Below are 23,645 nucleotides of genomic sequence, written 5' to 3'. Positions count from 1 at the left end.
CTAGCGGGGAGGAGGGGGAGAAGTAGGCCCTCCGCATGAGGGAGCCAGACCTGGGGCTCCATCCCAGGACCCTGGGATCATGACCTGAGTTGAAGGCAGACGCTTCACCAGCTGAGCCGCCCAGGCGCCCCTGGTTTCTTATTTTTTTCATTTTTTTCTATTTGGTTATTGCTGGTATGGAGAAATGCAGCTGGTTTTTGGACCAAGTGTTGGGTTACGTTACTCAATTCCCTTATTAATTCTAGGAGTTTGTTGACTTGTGGGTTTTGCGGGTTGCTGGTTATACTCTATCTGCAAATGGAGACAGTTTAACTCTGCCTTTCCAATCCTTATATCTCTTCCATCTTTTTATATTCCAAGGTATTCTCTACAGCTTCCAGAACCATGAGGGACAATAGTGGTGATAGTTGTCAATCTTCACTCGTTCTAGATTCTCAGAGAAATGGATGACAAGTTTTCCATTAAACGATCTGTTTACTATAACTTAATCTGATACATTTAAGAAAGTGCCTTTGATGTTGAGTTTCCCGAAAGATTTTTTTGGAACCATAAATATGTCTTGAGCTTCCTCAAATAACTTTTTTATCTATTGAGATAATAGTAGTTATCTTTTTTAGGCCATCAGTTGACACGCTATTACTCCCTTTTGGACACTGGTCGATATCCTGCCGGTGAGCTCCGTGCAATCCAAGAGAAAACTACGGTCAATGCTGAGGCTTTTTTAATGCTCAGATTTAATTCGTTAACACTATTTTCATTTTGAATTTTGTGCCTTTGAAAACAAAATGGGGCTATTGTTTGATTTTCTTGTATTGCCCATCTCTGGCTTTGGGATCAAGATGACTCGAGCTTCTTGAAATGAGCCGCACAACCTCATTTTCTGTTTCCGGCAACAGCGGGTACAACGTGAATTAACTGTCCCCTCAGATCATATCGGTCTCCTGAAGAACATCTGGCCCCAGAGTAGATCCTGGGGAGGAGAGATGTTATCAACCATTTCAAATGATCTAATATTTATTGGGCTTCCTATGTCTCCTTGCAACAAAAACAGGATCTCACTTACATAAGTACTGTTGGGTGTTATTGAATCTAAATGAACAGATGGTGTGTGACTGTGAGTTAATTAACTTGAGATCTGAGAACGGTGATTCTGTATTAAGCCCACATTTGAAGCAGAAAAGGGGGACCTGGATTAACCTTTCGGGTCTGTACGGAGAGTCTGTCTGCCTCTGTGAACTGGCTCTAATCCGCTCAGAACAATCCTTCTGAAGATTCCTTAAGCTGAGAAATGCTACAGTCACTGAAAGGTTAGATAACGACGGGGTGTTGTGCTGGGCTGTGTTGTGTTGCAGTTAGTGATGCCGACTGCTGCCTTGGGGCTTCTGTCAGAGGTCATAGGGTGAACACGCAGGAATTCAGGTGTCGCCTTACCTGTGAGCCACCAGCAGTCCGCTGGGGGGAGAGACGTGCTAGATCTGTTGTCCTAAATGGTTGTTTCTAGGTCTGATGGTGACTAGTGTTGGACTGGGGGCACAGTGAGGCAGCAGCTGAGCGGGAAGCACCCCCTGCCTGAGCAGGTTGCCTTGCCCCGGAGTCCGGGAGCTACTGCTCCCCACAGGACAACCGTGGAGGTGAAGGTCCTGGTGTCAGGAAGCTCCAAGGAGCTGTAGAAACATGTCCTTTTCTGATGGACGCTCTCTGCACCCGCCCCCACCCCTGCCCTGGTGGATTCCTTGGGAAGAACAGGCGGCCTTATGATCAGCTGTGGACACAAGAATGTAATGCTTTCTTCAGTTGTTGGAATGCGATAGTTCCTTTCCATCTCCCTGCGTGACTTGAAGGATGGGGTGAGGAACGCCGCTGTTTTGGTGCTGAAGGGGAGCACGTGTGGCGGCTTCCCATTCCTGGAGCCCGGGTTCGTCTGTGCCTAGAGGCACGAGGAAAAGGATCTGTGGAACTTGGCATTAGAAGGTGGCATCCCCGGCTCGTGCTGCGAGATGTTTAGCAGCTGGCCTTCCAGAAGGAAAAACTAAAGCCCTGACTCAGCGTGTGTGTCCGTTTCCATGGTGTGAAGGGTCCACCATGGCTCATTTCCAATGGCCATGACGCAACAATCGCTCTCCTGAGCTCCTGTGAGCCAGCTGCGGGCCCGCCGCCCCAGGACAGTCCCCATTCACAGGCAAGTGACCTGTGAGTCTAAGCTGAGCCTTTCAAGGATTCCCCAGGAGGAAAGAAAAAAAGGAAGCAAAACAAAACTTCTCACTCTTTACAAAAGTGGCAGCTGTTAAGGACAATTCTCCAGCTTGAGAGAAAAACGAAAGTATATATCCCACAGTGTTTGTGAAGATAGCTAAGCCATCAATGACATACTCTGTACTTGGAGCAAATACATCAGATAGGTTGTGGAAATTCATCATCAGAGGAATGGATGAGGTAATGATCACTTTAAAATACAATGTGATATTGAAAAAGAAACTATAACAAAGTGAAGAATTGGTGTTCATCAGGGGTGCCTGGCCGGCTCAGTGGGTAGAGCATGGGACTCTTGATCTCGGGATCGTGAGTTCGAGCCCCGTGTTGGGTCTAGAGAGTACTTAAATTAATAAATTAAAAGTTAGTGTTTGTCAAAGGATATCATTTAAAACTTAAAGAAAAAGGCAAGATGTGAACATCTTTGGAGGACATTATTTTCTCTACCACACTGACATATTGTGTTAAGATTTTCTTGACTTTAGTTTTAAAAAAGGTATTTTTATGATGCTGGATATAGTCATTATTTTAAAAATCAGCAGTATTTTAAATGGTACATGAATTATAGCCTCAAAGGATGCCCACAGATGTTCTCACCTAAATACCAAACAAGTAGTTCATATTGAAAAGAGAAATGTGAAGGGTAAGAGTGAAAGGAACTCATGCAGATGGAAATTCACATAAAGTTTGTTTAAGCAAACAGGGGCCTTTAGATGCAAAAGATGAAAGAGTCAATATTCTCTGTTCATGAACCCACGCTGGCCCTCTCTGCTCCTTGTGTTAAGTTTTGAGCTCCTCAAGGCTCTCTCCTTCTCCCAGGGCTGGCTGGTAGAATTGCAGGGCTCAGGCTGAGGAAAACTGCAGGCCTTCCTACCTGCTGGGCGCGGAGTGCTGCCCAGGTGAGGAGAGAATGTTCCCTCCTCTCTTGCACAGCTGCAAGCACTCCAGCTGGTTTTCTGCATCAGGAACACTGTCCTGCCAACAGTTCTTTCTGACCAAGGGATCTGCAGACACCCAGACTTGAAAGAGTGTTGCTATGTCCTGAAAATTCAAACCAGGATCTTTTTTTTTAAAATTTTTTTAAAGATTTTATTCATTTGTTTGACAGAAAGAGCACAAGCAGGAGAGCTCTAGGCAGAGGGAGAGGGAGAAGCGGGCTCCCCGCAGAGCAGAGAGCCTGATAGGGGCTAAGCAGCTCAGCGCAGGACCCCGGACCATGACCTGAGCGGCAGGCAGGTGCCCACCTGACCGAGCCACGCAGGCGCCCCGAAGCGGGATCCTCAAAATCTCTCTCTGCTGGTAATCTTACTGAGTAAGGTGTTCATGATGTTGGCCTCGGTAACAATATGTTAATTGATCTTCCCGTCTCCTGCAGTGTACAAGTATTATGAGCCGTCTTGGCTAAGCCAGAAGAGTTCAGTGTATTAAGTGCTTGACGATTGCTCAGAGCGGACCCAAGCCCCTGTCAGCCTTGGTTACCCCATCCCGACAAGGGCCCTATAGTTAGCCCAGCTCCGGGTCTGCAGGGCCCCCCCACAGGCATCACCAAGCAGGGCGTGCAAGACTTCCACTCAGTTCGGATACTCTCTACGCGAAGGTAGCACCGATCCCACTTGTTAAGGATTCAGACCCGTGAGACTGTCTTTCCCCTTCAGCCCTGCCAGTCAGATGTCAACGCTAAGCCCCCGCTGTTCTGTGTGCTGCTGACGGATCCCAGACAGACTGGAGGATCCAACCACCTCCTCCTTGGGTTCCACTGCTGTGCTAGAACCACTCACAGAACTCTGGGAAACACTTATTTTACCAGTTTAACAAAGGGGGGAAAGGGGATACAAATCCAGAGCGAGACGAAGAGACACAGAAGGCATGATATGGGAAAGGTGAAAGGTCACAGGCACCAGGCCCTCTCGGGCTCACCACTCTCCCTGTCTCCATATGTCTCCCAGCCTGGGAGCCCGCGGAACCCAGGCCTTCCTTGCATAAGGGACTACTTAGATCACTGGCCATTGGTGATTGAGTCAACCCTCCAGCCCCTGACGCCTCCCTGAGATCAGGAGGAGGGAATGCAAGGTCCCTCTAATCACGTGGTTGGGTCTCCTGGCAATGAGCCCCCCTCCTTCGGTGAGGTCCAAAAGTCACCTGGCCACTAACTAAAGACACCTCTGTCACTGCCAACACTTAGGAAATTCCAAGGGTTTGGGAGGCAGCCACTGCGAAAGACCAAATACATACGAGACGTATTCTCATCACCTGAATGACCAAATGTTTCTTTCCTAAACATGCGAATCCGCAGGTAGAAATCGGTGTTCTTGTCATTTGAAGCTCGTGAAATTGCTCCTCCTTCTTTCTGCGGTCCCTCTGAGTCAGGGCCCTAGGCCTCCCGTCCTCGCTTGCTCACGGTACCCTGGGGGGCTTCTTTTCTAACTTTGGTTTCTGGCTCTTCACAGGCTCGGTGTTCTTCTCATCCACTTACATCCATTGTAACAGAGAAAAGGGAGGTCTCTCCACAGGCTGGTCACAAGGGGCCTTAGAGGAGGGGACCATCTCATGTCTTCCGTAAACCAGGTCACTTCTGAGAGTGAGAGGGCTTATCACTACTAATGAAGCTGGCACGATAGGCCCTGACGGACACAATCTCTCCAAACCGGGACACAGCGACGCATGGGAGACTCGGGAGAGCTCTTCAAGGCCTGGAGATCTGGTACCCCATGTCAGCATCTTTCTTTGGCAGGAGACACAAGGGCAATAGCAGCCTGTCCCTACTGTCTATTGTTCTAAGCTTGGCCGTGCAGGGAGCTGAGTGTCCTTTCCAGGAAGATAGAATACATGACGGAACAAAGGAAGAGACCCTGCCTTGCTTGCCCAAGTCCCTGTGAGGAGCTCCTCCCAGGTCTAGAAAGTGTACTCGCTCTCTCTCTAACGTTTCCATCAAAGAAAGGAATGATTTGAATGCTGTCTGAAAGTGGGACGTATTTCCAGCCCGGAACCTCTCCAAGGGAGTAAAAGAATGTCACAGGATGGGATCACTGGCCCAGGATTTCTGCCTGGGGAACCTGGGAGGAGGGGTATGGGCATCACATGGCCTCCTCTGGGTTGCAGCCCCCAAGCTCCCTGTCACCACTGGCTCTGGAGGGTTGACAATCGCCCCTCTCCCCACATGTCTACTCCTGGGACCAAGGGAGCCAAAGCAGCTCAGGGTCATGGACTGGGAAGACCTCACCGACCCCACCATTCCCAGGGAATGATTTGTGTGGGGAATGTCCAAATGTTGCGTAGCATTGCCTTGGATAAGAGCCACAGGGAGAGGGAGACTTTGACAGCTGTCTGCCCTACACCTTCTTCTCATTGTACCGACAGGAATTCAAAGGAGACCCAGACCAGAAAGAGGCATCTGTCCTAGTGCGGGCAGGCCCCACCCTAAGGCAAGGATTCCCTCCCACTAGAGCAATCGTTGCCTGATAGCCTTCATCCTGGGTCAGCCTCCCCTTTGCAATGTCCTACCCATAACTCCTCTAGTCTCGCGACAAATCAGAAGTCTGCCTCCGGCTTCTTCTCTGGTGCCTGGTGGAGCACGAGTCCCACCTCCTTCCTGGCTACTACTTAGCATCTTCCAACCTCTGAGCTGGCCAGGCTCCAGGATTTGCTTGCAGCAGCCCGGGCGGCACCTGCCTTGTATCTGCAACCCCTGCTCATACTTCTTGTCTCCCAGACGCACTCCAGGCAACACGCCTGAGCCAGCCCTCGCTGGGCTGGGCTTTCCTGGCCCCAGTGCCTTAGGCTTCCATCCCCGGGCCCCACTGTGACAAGGACCGGGTCTGTCCTCTGGATCCTCCTTCAGTGCTGCCACATCACACATGCACCGTCCTCTCTTCTCTAGGGAAATCCCATGACCTCTACACTTTCTCTTTCACAAACGGGCAGGGATGGGGTAGGTGAGTGGACCGCGGCCCCATCCCGCTGATGGAGCCTGCATGCAATGCCTTCCCACCATCATCTTCCTAAACTCACAGAGGAAAGCCCAGTCCTGCTTCTCCAGCTGAAACAGCTATTGTGTGTGTCCGCAACCTCCTGCGTCCTTGTGCTGCATCCAGCTTTCTCTGCATTCTTCCTGAATCTTCTATTGTGATAATTTAGCAGCCAGTGGGCTATTTCCTGATCATTTTTAGGATGTGTGATTTCTCCGTGATATTGTAGCGGATTTCTATACCGCAGTTCAAAGTTCCCGGGCCGCGGTGTCCTCCGTCAGAGCCTGCCGACGTGAGCCTGCACACTACTGACCATGACTACGCTCGAGCCTGAAGGACTCCCTTTTCCAGCGTCCAGGCCACCCCACTGGCTGCGGGAAGCGTTACCTTCCTGGCCGCTGGTCCTTCCTGTCCTCCTCCTGCTCCCTGGGCTCCCAGCTTCATCTTTATGTCTTTTTCAGTGGAGCCTGTTTGCTCTTCCATTTGCCTTCTATGCTCTCATTCTTTAGACAATGGAACCTCTTTTCTAATACTGATCACTCTTCACACCCATTCTCAATACATTATTGTTTAGGGAGGGAAACCTTTCCTCACCAGGAAGGAGAGTGAAAACAGGCAGAAAACACCAAGTTTGCTACACTCCAGGGAGCTGCCAGATTGCACAACCTGGGAAATTAGATGGAGCCTGACGTTCTGGATTCCGTGTTCGCTCTGGCCAAGGGGAATTTCCCAAATCCCAGTGTTTTGCTTCAAACCTGTCTCCCCCTCCCTTCCCCCAGCAAAGCGTCAGTATATATAGCCCGGGCTCCCCTCATAGGCAGGGGCCACAGGCAGCTCGGCCTCACCAGAGCCTCTGTGGGAAGCGACAGCCGAAGGTGAGGTACTAGAACTTTCCAAGACTTCCTCTCTTTGGGGATTCTCTTTCCCCACAACACCCCTGTGCTGGGTCCCAGCTCTCTGCTTCCTTCCTGCATCTCCTAGCCTGACAATTCGGATTCAGCAGATGTGAACGCTTTCTGGGACTGGGATTTAGTCGTGTCCTTCCTCGGAGAGAGTTCAGGGATGGGTAGAGCAGGCATTCTACAAATATTTGTGCGTTGTTTCACTCAACTCATTTGACAGACTGCTGGATGGTCACAAAATGCCCAGATGCCTCCTTGGAAGCTTTCTGTACAGAGGGTGTCAGGGCTCATAGGTGACCACTGAAACGGAAAGTGGTTTATATGAGAAGCGCAGTGCAGGCTCTCATACAGGGATTCCAATGAGGCAAGTGGAAATGGAGAAGTGGACCTTCTGGAATAATCTCTGTCTATGTGTCTATGTATCACCTGCCTAGTGTATGTATACGCGTTGTCTACTCTTTCTACATATACACACACACATGTACACGCACGGTGTGTGAGTGCACATACAGATGTGTGTCTGTGTGTGTGTACAGACATAGGTCATATTGAGTCGGCTTAGTTTGGGGATACAAGAACAGGTCAACGTTACTCCCCGAAGAAAGCAAACCAAACAGAAACAAACCACGTGTCATCTCTGTGTGTCTGTGACTCTGCTGCAGGATGAAGCTCTTCCTGGGCGTCCTCTTGTGCTCCCTGGTCCTGGGCGTCAGCAGCCAAGGATGGTTATCCTTCCTCAAGGAAGCTGGTCAAGGTAAGGCCCAAAGCATGGGGGTCAGGGGGAGGCTGCACCTGGCCTCCCTCCAGGATTCCCCAGCGCGGAGGCCACATCCACACAGGGCAAAGGCCCCAAGTGGGAAGGGAAGAAGCGTGGTTTTCAAGGTAACAGTTTCCAAGGGTTGTTTTTTTTTTTTAATTGAACTCTGTCATATCACATCGTATATATTTAAGGTGGACGTCACGTTAATTTGATGCGTTTATACAGTTAATCTGATTGCCACTGGAGCTATAACTAGCACCTCTATCGTGTTACGTAATTATCCTTTCCTTTTCGTCGTTGACACAAGTAAGTCCCAGTAGAGAGCGTGTTTGATAATTACAATACACTCTTGTTTGGTGCTCATTATACTGCGCGTCAGGTCCCTAGGGCTCACTTAGCACCCGGGGCTTTTCCCCTTAAGCCACACGCGTCCTCTCCCTCCAGCCCTGGCTTTCCTGGGCAGCATCGCACTCTTCCATGGGGAGCCCCAGGCTGGAGGTCACAGAAGGTTCCAGCCTCAACTTGCAGCAGGAGCAGGAAGAGATCTGGGGTCTTGGGCACGTGCTCCCTACATACAGGTGGGACGCGAGTGCCGCCTAGTGGGAGGTGAGGGACAGCTCATGGCTGGGTGTCAGGCAGCCAGGAAGGGGGTGCCTCAAACTTGTGCCCTTAGTCATTACATCGGAGACTAACTGAGCTTGGCCCGTGCTGGGCGCTGTGCTAAGAGCTCTACGTGGGTGAATGAACTCGTTGTCACCCTCGGGTTTTAATCTGCAATCCTGCCATGTGGGCACCATCATCCCTTAACAGAGAACCTGAGGCGCAGAGAGATGAGGCCCCTAACAAGTCCTCAAGCAGAGCCGGGGTTACCCCAGTGGTGGAGCTCCCCAGACCTTGCGAGGACAGGACCGTCCTGCCTCCCAGACCAGAGAGCGCGTGGCCGACTGCGGGCTTTGGGAGCACAGAACCCTCTTGTTTCTCGGAGCAAATGGCCGACAGTCAGGCTGTGGCCGAGGCAGAAGGCCACTCTGCAGAGCTCCTCTCCCCACAGAAGGCACAGGGAATTACGCGATGGTGCTTCTGCGGGCCTGAGCCCTGGCTGGGCAGCAGAGCAAGACAGACGCACCGCGGGAGTCAGACAGCAGCAAGATCTGTGTATTTCCCACAATCATGTATTTTTATGTGTTTGTGAGAGTCACTGATGACTGTGTTAAGGTTTGCTGTCAATCCTTCTAAATTCTCACAGGCACTGGGGCAAATGTGGTTGCATCTTTAGGTCAAGGTTTTTCCAAGGGTTGTTCTAGGACCGTGTGCAGGAGAATCACCCGGGGCTTGGGCTGCTTTGTGCAATGCAGACGCCAGGTGCACACACCCCCTCTGCTGAATCATCATTCCTGGGCTGAGCCTGAAATCTGGGCTCTACCAAGCACCCCAGTGGCTTTTCGTGCCCGCTCAAAGCTGGGAACCACTACCTCCCATTTTGCCCCCATAATTGACCAGTCCTTCGGGCATTTTGGAAGGACTTCCTAAGCAAGGGGCCTCCAAGCATCTATTTAGATCTGTAACTCAGAGGGAGTAAGTACAGTGAGAATGTCGTACTGCTCAGCAAAGTGATCTTTCTGAACACCGGAAATAATAAATACTTAAAAAGGAAGAGAAGGCATCGCACGGATATTACGTAAACTAGGATTACAACTCGACGGTAGAGTTTTGTCTTTTGCCTAGTAAGCTACGTTAGTCTTCGTCTTATTGTAGCCTGATCAGATTCCTTCAGTCCGACTCTCTGCTCTTCCTCTTAGCTTAGTCCCTTCACTGTTTGTGTCCCAGCCTTCCTAAGCCCGGAGAAGTGATAGCACAGTGAGCCCTACAACCTTCCAGGAGTTATACGTGTATTTTCTCAGTTCGTCTGCATACCCACTCTGTGGAAGGCAATACGCTTCCATTTATTGGGGAGAACCCTGAATTTTAGAGCTGGTGGGTCAGTTGCCCTTTTTCTGCATCAGTGACCCCATTTCTGTAAAGCTCTCTTGGGGGAACTCACCTTCCTCAATTATATTTATGATTGAGTTTGGACAGTCTCCTGGTGGCACATACGCCCCAGACACTCAGATGTTCACGGGATTGAGTTGTCTTCACGCTGCCCACAGGGATGAATTTCTCCCCTTGACTCGGTTGGAGCCCTCTGGGTCAGCAGCCTCCAACAGACTTGCCTTTGTCCTCACGCCCCGGTCAGAGGGTTCCCTGCCCTTTCCAGGTAGAGGTTCATTGTACAACGAAGCATCGCCGAAGACCATCCCACCTCTTGTTCACACGCATCACACGCAGCCACAGGCCGAGCAGCACAGTACTTAGAATGGAATCAAAGAGAATAAAACTTGCACCAAGTGTGATCCTCTAACATTAACCCCGGGGAGTGAAAAGCACAGGAAAAGTTATCTCAGCCAATATAATCTCTGAGGGCTTTGTCAAAAGGCTGAAATCTTAGAATTGTTGGGAAGAAAACCTTTTCTCTATTTTGCCAAAAGATGCTCACTTTCATTTTTTTTCCTTTCCAGGGACTAGAGACATGATGAGAGCCTACTCTGACATGAGAGAAGCCAATTACAAAAATTCAGACAAATACTTCCATGCCCGGGGGAACTATGACGCTGCACGAAGGGGCCCTGGGGGTGCCTGGGCTGCTAAAGTCATCAGGTAACATGGGCCCTGGGGATGGAGGGATGGGTGAGCTGAGCATGGCTGCCTTGAACAGCTAGGAGGGCCACGTTGTGAATCCATCCTTCCCCTATGGGTGCTAGTTACCCACACACGGGGATCTGCTGGCTGAGTTGCGCTGTACCCGGAAATGATCAGTGTTTTAGCCTCTCTAAACTTGCCTCTTGTAGAGTCATTAGTTTCTTGGAAATAGGAAAGAGAGGAAGGATGGAGGTGTTGTTCATCAGCCCCTGATTAATCTCTTACCTGTCTTCCTCCATTCTAGCGACGCCAGAGAGAATTCTCAGAGAGTCACAGACCTTTTCAAGTATGGAGACAGTGGCCACGGAGTGAAGGACTCGAAGGCTGACCAGGCTGCCAATGAATGGGGCCGCAGTGGCAAAGACCCCAACCACTTCCGACCCCCTGGCCTGCCTGACAAGTACTGAGCTTCCCCTCGTCTCTGCCCTGGGGAGAAGAGCAGGAGCCCTCTGAAGGCCGGAATAGTTGCCTAGTTAGAGTTACTGAATTCTATATCCTTCCCTTTCAATACTTTATGAAGAGCATATAAAAATGTTTAATAAATGCTTGAGAATTCAATTTATTATTGCCATCAGGAAACAGCAAATGACAACTTTCCTGGGTACTTTTAATACCAGGGTCAGGATCAACTACCTTATCATCTCTCTTCAAGGGCGATAAGTCACCAATAAAGAATAATACTGATTTGGGGTAAAAGTGTTATGTCCATAATAGGGACCATAGTATATAGACTATATATGGACCATACATGTCAGTCCCTAGGACAGAGAGAGATCCAAACCCTAGTTCTCAACAGGATAGTGCTTCAGCCACCTCCATCCAGCTTTTGGATCTATCTGGGGATACTTTTGGTTGACATGGTGATTGCAGGACGTTTGGTGGGTGGACCAGAGGTACAGACAGCTTACAATTTATGAGACAGTGCAGCAAACAAAGGGTTATCCTGAATCTTGCTTGACTTTTGCTGTGTCCTATCAGACGTATAGTTAGGCAGTATCAGATTGACTGCAAAAATGAATGAAGCTTAAGCTTCAAGGACTCCTCACTTATATGGGACCATTCCAAGGTCCTTGGAGAGGCCCTGGGAAAGGATTCACATGGTCAATTGTCTTTATAAAATCTGCAGAAGTAAGATACTTTAATTAAGGCTGTTAGCACCTCTGACTGTTCATGGCAACATTCTGCCGTCACTTTTCTGCTTGTGTTGAGTGGCATGGGGGTGGGCACAGGCATTCTGGAGATCTGACTAAGGAGAAGTCGAATTGGGGATATAATTGGTTTGCACTTAGTGGGACATATTTGTGTGGTTTTCAGTCACTTCCAGGTAAAATTAAGTTATTGATCACTATCCCAGAGTAGGAATGGCCTCTAGGTATGAATTCTCCCACCATCTACTGTGGTTCCTTCTGGTCAGAGAGCAGAGATCATATGGTAAAAGGAACATGTCCTGTACAGTCCAGCACAGAGTATGTGGGTAGTTGGGAAGAAACAATGCTGAAATGTATAGTCAAGCATGAATCTATGGAGAATTGTAAGATCATATGTGGAAGATTTTATTTTGATAGAATCCTAGTCAAAATGGAAGTTCTCCCCCAGAGAGAGTTTTTCCAAATTTGACAGTCTTCAAACTTCATAGAATATTACCAATAACAAGTTGTGAAGTTGAAAGAAACTTTCCTAAACCACCAATAATAATTTTAAAAAAATTAACCATGCTAGAGTAGAAATAGAATTATCTATTTATTTTTCATTATAGAAAATGATCTTACAAGATCATTTTCGTAAAAGGAAGAGCAAAGTGAACTCAGAAAAAATTCTATTAAAAAATTAAAATTATATTAAAAATACTATATTAAAACAGAGCATGTTTAGGGCAGTGAAAGTACTCTGCATGATGCAACAATGGTGGATATATGTCATAAATTTGCCCAAACCCACAGAATGTACAACGCCAAGAGAGAACCCCAACCTAACCTCTGGGTGATAATGATGTGCTAAAGTAGGTTCATCACTGGTATCGAATATTCCACTCTGGTGGGGAATGCTAATAACGGGGGAGGCTATGCACGGGGGCAGGTATAAGTTATATGGGAAATTCTGCACCTTCTGCCCAATATTGCTGTGAACCTAGAATTGCTCTAAAAATAAATTCTATTGGGGCGCCTGCGTAGCTCAGTCGGTTGGGCATCTGTCTTTGGCTCAGGTCGTGATCCTGGGGTCCTGGGATCGAGCCCCACGTTGGGATCCCTGCTCCACGGGAGTCTGCTTCTCCCTCTCCCCTGCCCCCGCTCAATGCTCTATCTTTCTTTCTCAAATAAATACAATTTTTAAAAATATACTAAAAATAAATAAATAAATTCTATTAAAAAAAGAAAAGGATTGTTGAAGTGTGTCAGGCTGTTTGTTAATAAAAAGAATTGTATATTTTTCTGTATTTTGTGATGTTTTACATATTTGTTGGCTATTTAAAATGGATAATTTCCCCCATTCTAAATAAATATTTCTTATTGTTAACTAATTTAATATTTGTAATATCATATTGTTTTTCCTAAAGGGGACTCCCCAAATTGTGTAATTTAGACCTTAGAAAACCTGGATCTGCCCCTTCACATACAGTGAAAAAATGTTCATAATTGTTTGAGCCTGGAACCCAACTGTATTTTACATATTAACAGAGTATTTTTTGTCCAGTTTTAATATAACTTTAAGTTTTTTGGAAATGCAATTGTTTTGTAAATCGGAACTTTGTTTTGGTAGAAATTTTACCATCCTTTCTGCATAATTTTGAGCACAGCCCCTGATGGAATCACACCTCTGTTACTCTGTATTGTAACTGTTGAGTTCGCAGTGATTTGCTGTATATGTGCTAACATTGGAGACCTCTGTTATGTCTTCTAGTACTTAAAATATTAAAATACATATTTTATTTTAAATTAATTCTATTTCTTCTGTTAGGGAGTCATATTAATATTTTTGAAATTAATACTAAAGTAGATAATATCATCTATAAATCTCTTTCATCATAGTAAAGTAGGTGTGGTAAAATACTTGTAGGGTGGGGGGAGCACTGGGTCCATTGAACTAAACAGAAGCAGGAACTGAAAATACAGGGAGTTGTAATATTGATGATATTGACGTTCTTCCTGGTGACTTATGTCTTTCCGAGGATTCCAACCACACTTGGGAGTAGAATGAGCGCCTACTGATGTCTTTAAGGATGCCAAAGGTGCCCAGAGATTACAGGTCCGACAGCTTCACCCTGCTCCCGACTCCCTGTCCCTTCCAATCAGGCTAAGAGCCCCTAAGGAGATGGATAATCTGGTCCAGGGAGAGTGACAAATAACAATTATGAATATGGCCATGCTTGGGTCCTAGATAGGGTGGGGTAGGGGGAGATAAGTCAGCTGGGATCCCAAGCCTGTGGACGCACAGAGCAGGTATTCAGGCCGGCAGGGCTCCGGGCAGTAGGGGGCGCTGTGGCGGGAGCCGCGCCGGGCACTCCGGCCCCTCTGGCGTCATAAGGCTTATCGCCTCCTCCGGCGGCTTCCGGCGCGGCTTCTATGAGCGGGTGGAAGCGAAGTCATGGACCGCAACCCTTCGCCGCCGCTACCGAGTCGGGACCAGGATGAGGAGGAGGGGGCCGGCGGAGACTGCATAGGAAGCACCGTCTACAGCAAACACTGGCTCTTCGGCGTCCTCAGCGGGCTCATCCAGGTGTGGAAAGTCGCGCCCCGCGTGGACTCCCGCACATTGCCCCAGCCCCCTGGTCACGCCTCTGGCAGTCCCTTCCAGGTCCCCCTCCCCGACGACCCTTCTCGGGGCATGGCGCTTAGCGTCCTGGCCGCCTCCACGGACCCCAGAACTGCGGAGAGCCACTTCCCGGTACCACTCAACACAAAGGGAGGTAGAGTGGCGGGGATGCTGGAATGCTTACGGTTAAAATATTGTACTTCTGCATATTCTCCAGAAGTGTCTCACCATGTAAATACATTGCTCGGCTTTTTGCTCCCCATTCCCACTGTCGTTTCTGAAGCTCGGGGCCTAATTTATTTCGTGGACTTTTGTTGTAGTAGAATAAATGGTGATTTTGGAGTCCTGCAGCTCTGATGAAGCCTGGCTTCATCACCTGCTTGGGCAAGTCACCTAACCGCTCAGAGCCTCGGTTTCTTTCTCAATTTTTATAAACTGCGACGAAAATACCTATGTTATTGTATATAGGGTTACTGTGTGGTTAGATAAGATTATAATGGGCATAGAATGCTTACCATGGTGTTTGGGTTATAGAAGCTCTCAGTAAATGTGAACTTTCTTCTCCCACGTTTCGCGGACTTAACCTACTTTCAGTCTCTATTCTCTCCATGCATCTACTACATAGCTGCTGGAATAATCGTCCCCAAACAAACCAAAAAAAGCAAGCTGACCATGGGAACTCATTTTGGTTCTCTTTGCCTGGAGAAGAAAAATGTAGTTCTTAGCTTGGAATCCAGGGCTCCTTGCAACCTTCCCAGCCTCGTCTGCCCATTGACACGCTCAACTACTCACCATTCCCCAAACATTGCTAGGCCCTTTCTGAACTCTTGCACTTTTTAGGTATGTTCTTCTCCCCTTCACATGACAAACTCCTATTCTCCCTCAAAGATTTAGCTTAAAGATTCCCTCCTAGGAGAAGTTTGCCCACCTTCTCCAGGCACAGGTCATTGGTTCATTGTTTTGGCTTTCACAACTCTGTCCACAATTCATTTGAATCACTTAGCCTTTTCTGTTGTGATAATTAGTTTACGTGTGTTTTCCCCTGTAGATTCTAAACTGCTTGAAAGCAATGGGTTAAATTTATTCATCTCTGTTTTTTGACCCCAGTGCCTAGTAACAGTATTTACTCCGTGAATGTGAATGAGGAGATCTACCCAGGGTGGTAATTTTTTTTAAACAAGGTCTCTGCAAGAGAAGATACTTGTGAATGATTATGGGATAATATTACATGATAAGTACTACAGACTGCTTTTATCATCACTTTTCTTCCTTTCTATTGAAGATTGTTAGCCCCGAAAACACCAAATCCAGCTCAGATGATGAAGAGCAGCAGATGGAGCTCGATGAAGAAATGGAGAATGAAATCTGCAGAGTATGGGATATGTCAATGGATGAGGTATGGGGCTGGAAATGAAACCGAGAAGGGGGTGGCGAATGGAGTGGTTTTTTTTTTTTTTTTTAAGTTTCAATCCTTAAGTCTCTGGGAAAATATGTTAGTGTCTGTAAACACTCAAAGGATATAGGGAGTGAGCTTAAATGCTAAACTTTTGTCTCTGAGGCTAGAGGATCTGAGCGGTCATTAGATTTGGTCTAAATATATAGTTCTCATGAGTGCAAGAATGCTTTTAGCTCAGGAAAGTTCTGATACTTATCTACCTAAAGAGAATGCTGACCTTGTGTTTGAGAGCAGGTGAGGAGTTACGAGACCGCTGATGTACCACGATTAAATGAGAAGGGGACAAGAGGGACCCATGTGTATATAATTGCAAAATAATATTTTAACATTTGTTTTGTACTGTGCAGCTCAACAGCATTTTCGTGAATATATTATTTCATTTGCTTTTCACAATAACCCTGTAATATACGTAGGACCCTTATTTTACAGATAAGGAAAGACATGAAAAAAGATTGACATATATAATCTTTCACTTAATTACTTGGACTTTTACAGTAGCTTCCTGATTAAAATCCTTATTTTAGTCTTTCAGTTCCCTTCTGCCCTCCACATTGCCATAAAAGTTCTCTTTTTCCTAAAACACAGATTTAATTGTATTCTTCTGTCTTAAAAATTGTCCGTGGCTGTCATTGGCTTCAGCTGTGTTTTTTGTTTTTTTTTAAAGATTTATTTATTTATTTATTCGACAGAGATAGAGACAGCCAGCTAGAGAGGGAACACAAGCAGGGGGTGTGGGAGAGGAAGAAGCAGGCTCCTAGCGGAGGAGCCTGATGTGGGGCTCGATCCCATAACGCCGGGATCACGCCCTGAGCCGAAGGCAGACGCTTAACCGCTGTGCCACCCAGGCGCCCCTCAGCTGTTTTTGATACAGCTTTGTTGAGGTATGATTGGCACCAAAAAAACTGCGTATTCTTGAGGTGTAATTGATGAATAGAAACTGCACATAGTTAAAGTGCCCAATTTGAAAAATTTTGCGTGTGTGTATGTGCATGAAGCCATCACTGTAATCAAGAAAGAGAACATCTCTCTCACCTTCAGAAGTTTCTTTATGCCCCTTCTTAATCCCTTCGTCTTGCCCCTCCTGCCTCCAGCCTCACCAGGCAACCACCAGATCCTTCTGTCATTTCAGAATGGTTTGCGTTTTCTAGTTTTATGTAAATGAGATCGTATTCTTTTTTGGGGGGGTCCGGCTCTTTCACTCAGCATCATTGTTTTAAGATTCACTCATGTTGTGTCTGTCAGTTTATTATTTTTTTTATTGCTGAGTGATACTTCATTATATGTGTATATCATGATTTATTCATTCATTCCTCTGTTGGTGGATATTCGAGTTGTTCATGGTTTATTACAGTTAATGCTGAGTTTTTGGGTATAATTATATATGGACTTATGTATTCCTTTCGGGTAAATACCTAGAGAAGTATGGGTCATATGGTAGGTGTATGTTTAACTTTTTAAGAAACAGTCCAAATTGTGTTTCTTACAGGTTGTGTAAAAAACTGTGTATTTTCCCAAGCGGTTTTTACATTTTAATTACCATAAGCAGTGTCTGAGATGCAGGTCCAGTTTCTCCTCATCCTCACCAGCAGTTGGTATGGTCAGCCTTTTGATTTTAGTCATTCTAATAAGCGTGTAGTGATTCTCATGGTAATCGTAATTTGGATTTCCCTACTTACTAACAATGTTGCCCATATTTTTATGTGTTTATTTGTAATCTGTATATTTTTTTTTTTTGGTGCCTGTTCACATCTTTTGCCCACTCTTTAATTATGTTGTTTTCTTAGTTTTTTTTTTTCTGTAAGTTTTATAATAATTTTCAGTTTTACTGGTAGGTCTGTGATCCATTTTGAGTTGATTTTTGTGTGCAATGCAAGGTGTGAGTTGAAGTTCACTTTTCTGCATCTGGATGTCCAGTTATTCAAGCTCATTTTTTATTTTTTAATTTATTTTTTATTTATTTATTTTTTTTAATAATAATTTTTATTATGTTATGTTAGTCACCATACAGTACCTCCTTAGTTTTTGATGTAGTGTTCCATGATTCATTGTTTGCATATAACACCCAGTGCTCCATGCAATATGTGCCCTCCATAATCTCCTCCAGTTCCGTCCGTGTTGCTGCAAATGTTAGGTAATCGTTCTTATTGATGGCTGAGTAATATTCCATTGTATATATGGACCACATCTTCTTAATCCATTCGTCTGTTGAAGGGCGTCTCAGCTCCTTCCACAATTTAGCTATTGTGGACAATGCTGTCAAGCTCATTTTTCAAAAAGACTGTCCTTTCTCCACATTGCCTTTGTACCTTTGTAAAAAATTAGTTATCTGTATCTATGAGTCTATTCTGAACTCTGTTTTGTTCCGTTTTGATCTATTTGCCCATTTTTATGATTGTTTTAAGTACCGTACATTTATAAGAAATCTTGAAATCAGGTAGTGTTAATCTTCCAACTTTGTTGTTTCTCAGAGCTGTTTTGGTTGTCCTGGATCCTTTGTATTTCTGTATTAATTTTAGAATCAATTTATCACTTTCTTCAAAATGCCTGCTAGGATTTTAACTGAGATTGAGTTGAATGTATAGATCATTTAGGGGAAGAACTGATAAATGAACAAGGTCTATCTTTCCATTTATTTAGATCCTCTCTAATTTGTTTCGGCAAAGTTTTGTAGTTTTTGTGTATAGATATTGCATATCTTTTGTCAGATTTATTCCTAAGTATTTCATATCTTTGCATGCTATTATAAATGGCATTTTTAAAAACTTCAATATCTGTTCATTGCTCGTATATAGAAGTACGGTTGATTTTGTGTATTTTATATCCTGTAGCTGTATTTCATTTACGAAGAAAAAGTTTTACTACTTTTTCAATTTGAATTGCCTTTATTTGTTTTCCTTGCAAGTTTGCTCCGTCCAGAGCCTCCAGTATGACGTCGATTAGAAAAATGGTAAGAGGGCCATCCTCTTGTTCTTTTTTTTTTTTTTTTTAAAGATTTTATTTATTCATTTGACAGAGAGAAACAGCCAGCGAGAGAGGGAACACAAGCAGGGGGAGTGGGAGAGGAAGAAGCAGGCTCATAGTGGAGGAGCCTGATGTGGGGCTCGATCCCAGAACGCCGGGATCACGCCCTGAGCTAAAGGCAGACGCTTAACGACTGCGCCACCCAGGCACCCCCATCCTCTTGTTCTTAATTGAGGAGCAGAACATCTGGTCTTCCACCATTAATATGATGTAGCTGCAGATTGAGAAGGTTCCCTTCTGTCTCTAGTATGCCTAGAGTCTTTATCAGGAATGGATTTTGTATTTTGTCATGTTTTTGCTAAGTCAATTGAGGTGATCATGTGGTTTTCTTTTTAGTTTGTTAATATGATGAACTAAGTTGATTGGTTTTCTAGGTGCTAAAATCTTATTTAGAAATTTTATCTAATTTCATGAGAGAGATTCATTTTCTTGTCATTGTCTAGTTTTGTTTGGTACCAGGGTAATGCTGTCCTCATCTGTTGGGTACTTTTCCCTCTTCATTTTTCAGGAAGAGTTTATGCAGAATTAATATTTCTTCCCTAAATATCTGGTGGAATTCAACAGTGTAGCCATCTGAGCTTGGACTTTTCTTTCTGGGAAGATTTTTTTGTTTGCTTTTTGCTTGTTTACTTTTAGTTTTGTATATTTATTACTTTTAAGAAATAATAGTTTTATTGAGATATAACTCCCTACCATAAAATTCACCTTTTAGTGGTTTTTAGTATATTGTGCAAAAGATTACAAATTCAATTCCTTTAATAGGTATAAGGCTATTCATGTTACTTTGGTAGTTTATGTTCTTCAGGGAATTTATCCATTTTCTCTAAGTGGTCATGTTTATTGGCAGAAAGTTCTTCATAATATGTTACTGTCCTTTAATTACCTGTAGAATCTGTAGTGATAGCTTCTGTCTCATTCCTGATATTAATAATTTGTGTCTTCTGTCTTTTTTCCCCTCATCATTCTGGCTAGAAGTTTAATTTATTGATCTTCATGAAGAACCAGCCTTTGATTTTGTTGATTTTCTCTGTTGCTTTACTGTTTTCTATTTCATTGATTTCCATTTTGGTCTCTATTATTTTTCTCCTCCTATTCGCTCTGGTTTAATTTGCTCTTTCTTAATATAGGCATGTAACACTATAAATTTTCCTCTGACTATTGCTTTGGCAGTATCCCACAGACTGATATGTTGGGTGTCCTCTCATTTAGTTTAGTTCTAATTTTCCTTTCATTCTTCTTTGGCTAATGAGTTATTTAGCAGTACATTGTTTAGGTTTCAAATATTTGGGAGTTTTTCAGTTATCTTTCTGTTACTGGAGTCTGTGAACACTCTGAATCCTTTAAAAAATATATTTAGGCTTGTTTTATAGCCCAGAATGTGATTTATTTTGGAAATTTTCCATGTTCACTGAAAAAGAATATGTATTCTGCTGTTGCTGCATGGAGTGTCATATATATATATATATATATATATATATATATATATATATGTCAATTAGATCAAGTTGGTTGATCTTTCAAGTCTTTTTCTATTGTTTTACAATTATTGAGAAGCTATGATTTAAAAAAATATATTTTGTAAAGAACTAGAACCCATTTTAAAAATGAAATCTTAGATCTTGGATACCAGTCTTTTATCTGTAGTGTCATTTGCAAATATCTTCTCCCATTCCATGGGCTGCCTCTTAGTTTTTGACTATTTTTTTGGCTGTGCAGAAGCTTTTTATCTTGATGAAGTCCCACAAGTTCATTTTTTCTTTTGTTTCTCTTGCCTTTGGAGATGTGTCAGGAAAGAAGTTGCTGTGGCTGATGTTGAAGAGGCTGCAGCCTATGTTCTCCTCTAGGATTTTGGTGGATTCCTGTCTCACATCGAGGTCTCTCATCCATTTGGAGTTTATCTTTGTGTATGGTGTGAGAGAGTGGTCAAGTTCTTTTGCATGTAGCTGACCAATTTTCCCAGCACCATTTATTGAGGAGACTGTCATATTTCCACTGGATGTTTTTTTCCTGCTTTGTCAAAGATTAGTTGCTCATAGAGCCGAGGGTCCATTTCTGGGGTCTCTATTCTGTTCCATTGGTCTATGTGTCTGTTTTTGTGCCAGTACCATGCTGTCTTTGTGATCACAGCTTTGTAGTATAGCTTGAAATCAGGCAACGTGATGCCCCCAGCTTTGTTTTTCCTTTTCAACAATTCCTTGGCGATTCGGGGCCTTTTCTGGTTCCACACAAATTTAAGGGCTGTTTGTTCCAGCTCTTTGAAAAATGTCATAGGTATTTTGATCGGGATGGCATTGAAAGTGTAGATTGCTCTGGGTAGCATAGACATTTTAACTATATTTATTCTTCCGATCCATGAGCATGGAATGTTTTTCCGTCTTTTTGTGTCTTCTTCAGTGTCTTTCAAGAGTGATCTGTAGTGTCTAGAATATAGATCCTTTACCTCTCTGGTTAAGTTAATTCCAAAATATCGTATGATTTTTGGTTCTCAAACTCAATACACAAGAAACAAATAATCAAATCAAAAAATGGGCAGAAGATTCGAACAGACACTTTTCCAATGAAGACATACAAATGGCTAACAGACACATAAAAAAATGTTCAAAATCATTAGCCATCAGGGAAATTCAAATCAAAACCACATTGAGATACCACCTTACACCAATTAGAATGGAAAAAATTGACAAGACAAGAAACAACAAATGTTGGAGAGGATGTGGAGAAAGGGGATCCCTCTTACACTGTTGGTGGGAATGCAAGTTGGTACAGCCACTTTGGAAAACAGTGTGGAGGTCCCTTAAAAAGTTAAAAATTGAGCTACCCTATGATCCAGCAATTGCACTACTGGGTATTTACCCCAAAGATACGGACGTAGTGAAGAGAAGGGCCATATGCACCCCAATGTTCATAGCAGTATTGTCCACAGTAGCTAAATTGTGGAAGGAGCCGAGATGCCTTTCAACAGATGACTGGATTAAGAAGTTGTGGTCCATATGTACAATGGAATATTACTCAGCCATCAGAAAGAATGATTCCCCAACATTTGCAGCAACATGGACGGGACTGGAGGAGGTTATGCTAAGTGAAATAAGTCAAGCAGAGAAAGACAATTATGATATGGTTTCACTCATTTATGGAGCATAAGAAATAGGAAGATCAGTAGGAGAAGGAAGGGAAGAATGAAGGGGGGGTAAACAGAAGGGGGAATGAACCATGAGAGACTATGGACTCTGGGAAACAAACTGAGGGCTTCAGAGGGGAGGGGGCGTGGGGGAATGGGATAGACCGGTGATGGGTAGTAAGGAGGGCACATATTGCATGGTGCGCTGGGTGTTATACGCAAATAATGAATCATGGAACACTACATCAAAAACTAATGATGTACTGTATGGTGACTAACATAACATAATGAAAAATTATTATTAAAAAAATGAAATCTTAATATGAAATTGTCAAATAATAAAATAGATAAAACAGACTTGCTGTTTGAAAAAGATTGTTGGTGGAAGGCAGGGTCATGTTCTTGGTCTCCTTTTCACCTTCTTAGGGTAGCTCTTGAAGCACCTCTAGAGAACTGAGCTGTCCACCGGTCACTGACGTGAAGTCCTTCCAGTATCACAGCCTTATCTCCAACCACTCGTGTTTGAATAGGACCAGAGACTTCAGATGCTTTCTGCATTTTCATACATTCATGCTCTGTTCATGTCCCTGCCTGCAATGGCCTCTAGCCAGCAAAATCTTTCTCATCTTTTACGGCCCAGCCTAAATGTCACCTTCTCTGTGATGCCTCCCCAGACACTCCAAGCAGAATTGATCTCTTCTGCACTCTCATAAAACGTGTTCCCTCTGTTGTGTAACACTTACCTAGTTATTCAGCCTTTGTGTCCTTGAATAGATATAAGTTCCTTCTCTTAAAAGCTTAATGTCACCTCTTCAGAGGTAACTTCTCTGATAAAGCTGAAGTAGTCCCCCCACGTCTTGGCTTCTAGCACATTCTATCTTGTCTGTTTTCTTTGTAGCACTTAGATCAGTTGTTTGTGGGTTTATTGTTTGTTCATCCCTCTAGAGTAAAAATTCCATGAGACTGGGACCTTATCTAGCTTGTTCACTGTTGTGTCCCCCAGAGCCTCAAACAGTACCTGTTACTTGGGTTTTGCAGTAAATACTTGGTGAAGAGTGAATGAATGAATGCATGAGTAAATGAACGATTAGCTGAGAGGTAGCATGGTGTGTTCGTTAAGAGCATGGCTGTGAGTCAGACTCATCTGGGTTCTGTTCTCCTGGCTTTGTTCTACTGATTGTATAGTCTTGGGGAGGTTGCTTAACCTTTTAAAACTTCTGTTTATTAGTGGAATGGGGCTAACAATAATAACTACTTTATAGGGATGTTTTGAGAATTAAATAAGATAGTATGTAAACCACTTCACTGTGTTTGTTATTTACCACTTTCTCAATAACTGTTAATTGCCATTATTCTTATTTTTGGTGTCGATATTGTTAGACTACCTAACCCTGTGCTACCCTAGGAGTTATTAACTATGGTTTAAGTAAGTCAGTCTCTGCATGCCCCAAGAGTTGCCCACATGACAAACAGCACTCTAAACACTTAGAGTAGGGCACATCTGTTGCTGTGACTTTCAGTTTGGAGTGTATCTTTGAAATACTGTTTTCTTTGATTGTGCTCTCTTAATATTACAGGATGTCTCTTCTAGTCAGCAGTCATGCAGGTTACCTAGGTTTCAACGGCTATGAAGGATTATTGCCTCTTTCCTTGGGGTGCCTCCAGGGCCCTTTGAAGAACATTTTCA

The 23,645-nt window shown here is 44.4% G+C and overlaps 2 protein-coding genes across 2 annotated transcripts in view; both read left to right on the top strand.

Moving 5' to 3' along the window:
• Window positions 1–6,479: 6,479 nt before the first annotated feature.
• LOC113246625 (serum amyloid A-2 protein-like) lies at window positions 6,480–13,490 on the top strand. Its single transcript, XM_026487248.4, has 4 exons — window positions 6,480–7,090; window positions 7,780–7,871; window positions 10,433–10,571; window positions 10,858–13,490. The coding sequence occupies exons 1-4, from the start codon at window positions 6,894–6,896 to the stop codon at window positions 11,018–11,020; spliced, it is 591 nt and encodes a 196-aa protein (XP_026343033.1). The 5' UTR covers window positions 6,480–6,893; the 3' UTR covers window positions 11,021–13,490.
• Window positions 13,491–14,142: 652 nt separating this feature from the next.
• SAAL1 (serum amyloid A like 1) overlaps window positions 14,143–23,645 on the top strand; it is a 28,610-nt gene continuing 19,107 nt past the window's right edge. The window contains exons 1-2 of the mRNA XM_026487238.4: window positions 14,143–14,327; window positions 15,646–15,759. Coding sequence (XP_026343023.1) covers window positions 14,196–14,327; window positions 15,646–15,759 — 246 coding nt within the window. The 5' untranslated portion in view covers window positions 14,143–14,195. The remainder of the gene's footprint in view (window positions 14,328–15,645; window positions 15,760–23,645) is intronic.

Source organism: Ursus arctos, unplaced genomic scaffold (genome assembly GCF_023065955.2).
Source record: "Ursus arctos isolate Adak ecotype North America unplaced genomic scaffold, UrsArc2.0 scaffold_23, whole genome shotgun sequence".
NCBI lineage: Eukaryota > Metazoa > Chordata > Mammalia > Carnivora > Ursidae > Ursus > Ursus arctos.
Note: the sequence above shows the minus strand (reverse complement) of the source record. Positions and strands in the feature narration are given on the sequence as shown.

Bases quoted from the DNA above. Each gene is read 5' to 3' on its own strand.
- LOC113246625 (XM_026487248.4), top strand. From the start codon at position 6,894: ATGGAGCCTGACGTTCTGGATTCCGTGTTCGCTCTGGCCAAGGGGAAT. The intron at 7,872-10,432 runs GTAAGGCCCAAA...TTTCCTTTCCAG, and splicing joins CCTCAAGGAAGCTGGTCAAG to GGACTAGAGACATGATGAGA. The intron at 10,572-10,857 runs GTAACATGGGCC...CCTCCATTCTAG, and splicing joins TGGGCTGCTAAAGTCATCAG to CGACGCCAGAGAGAATTCTC.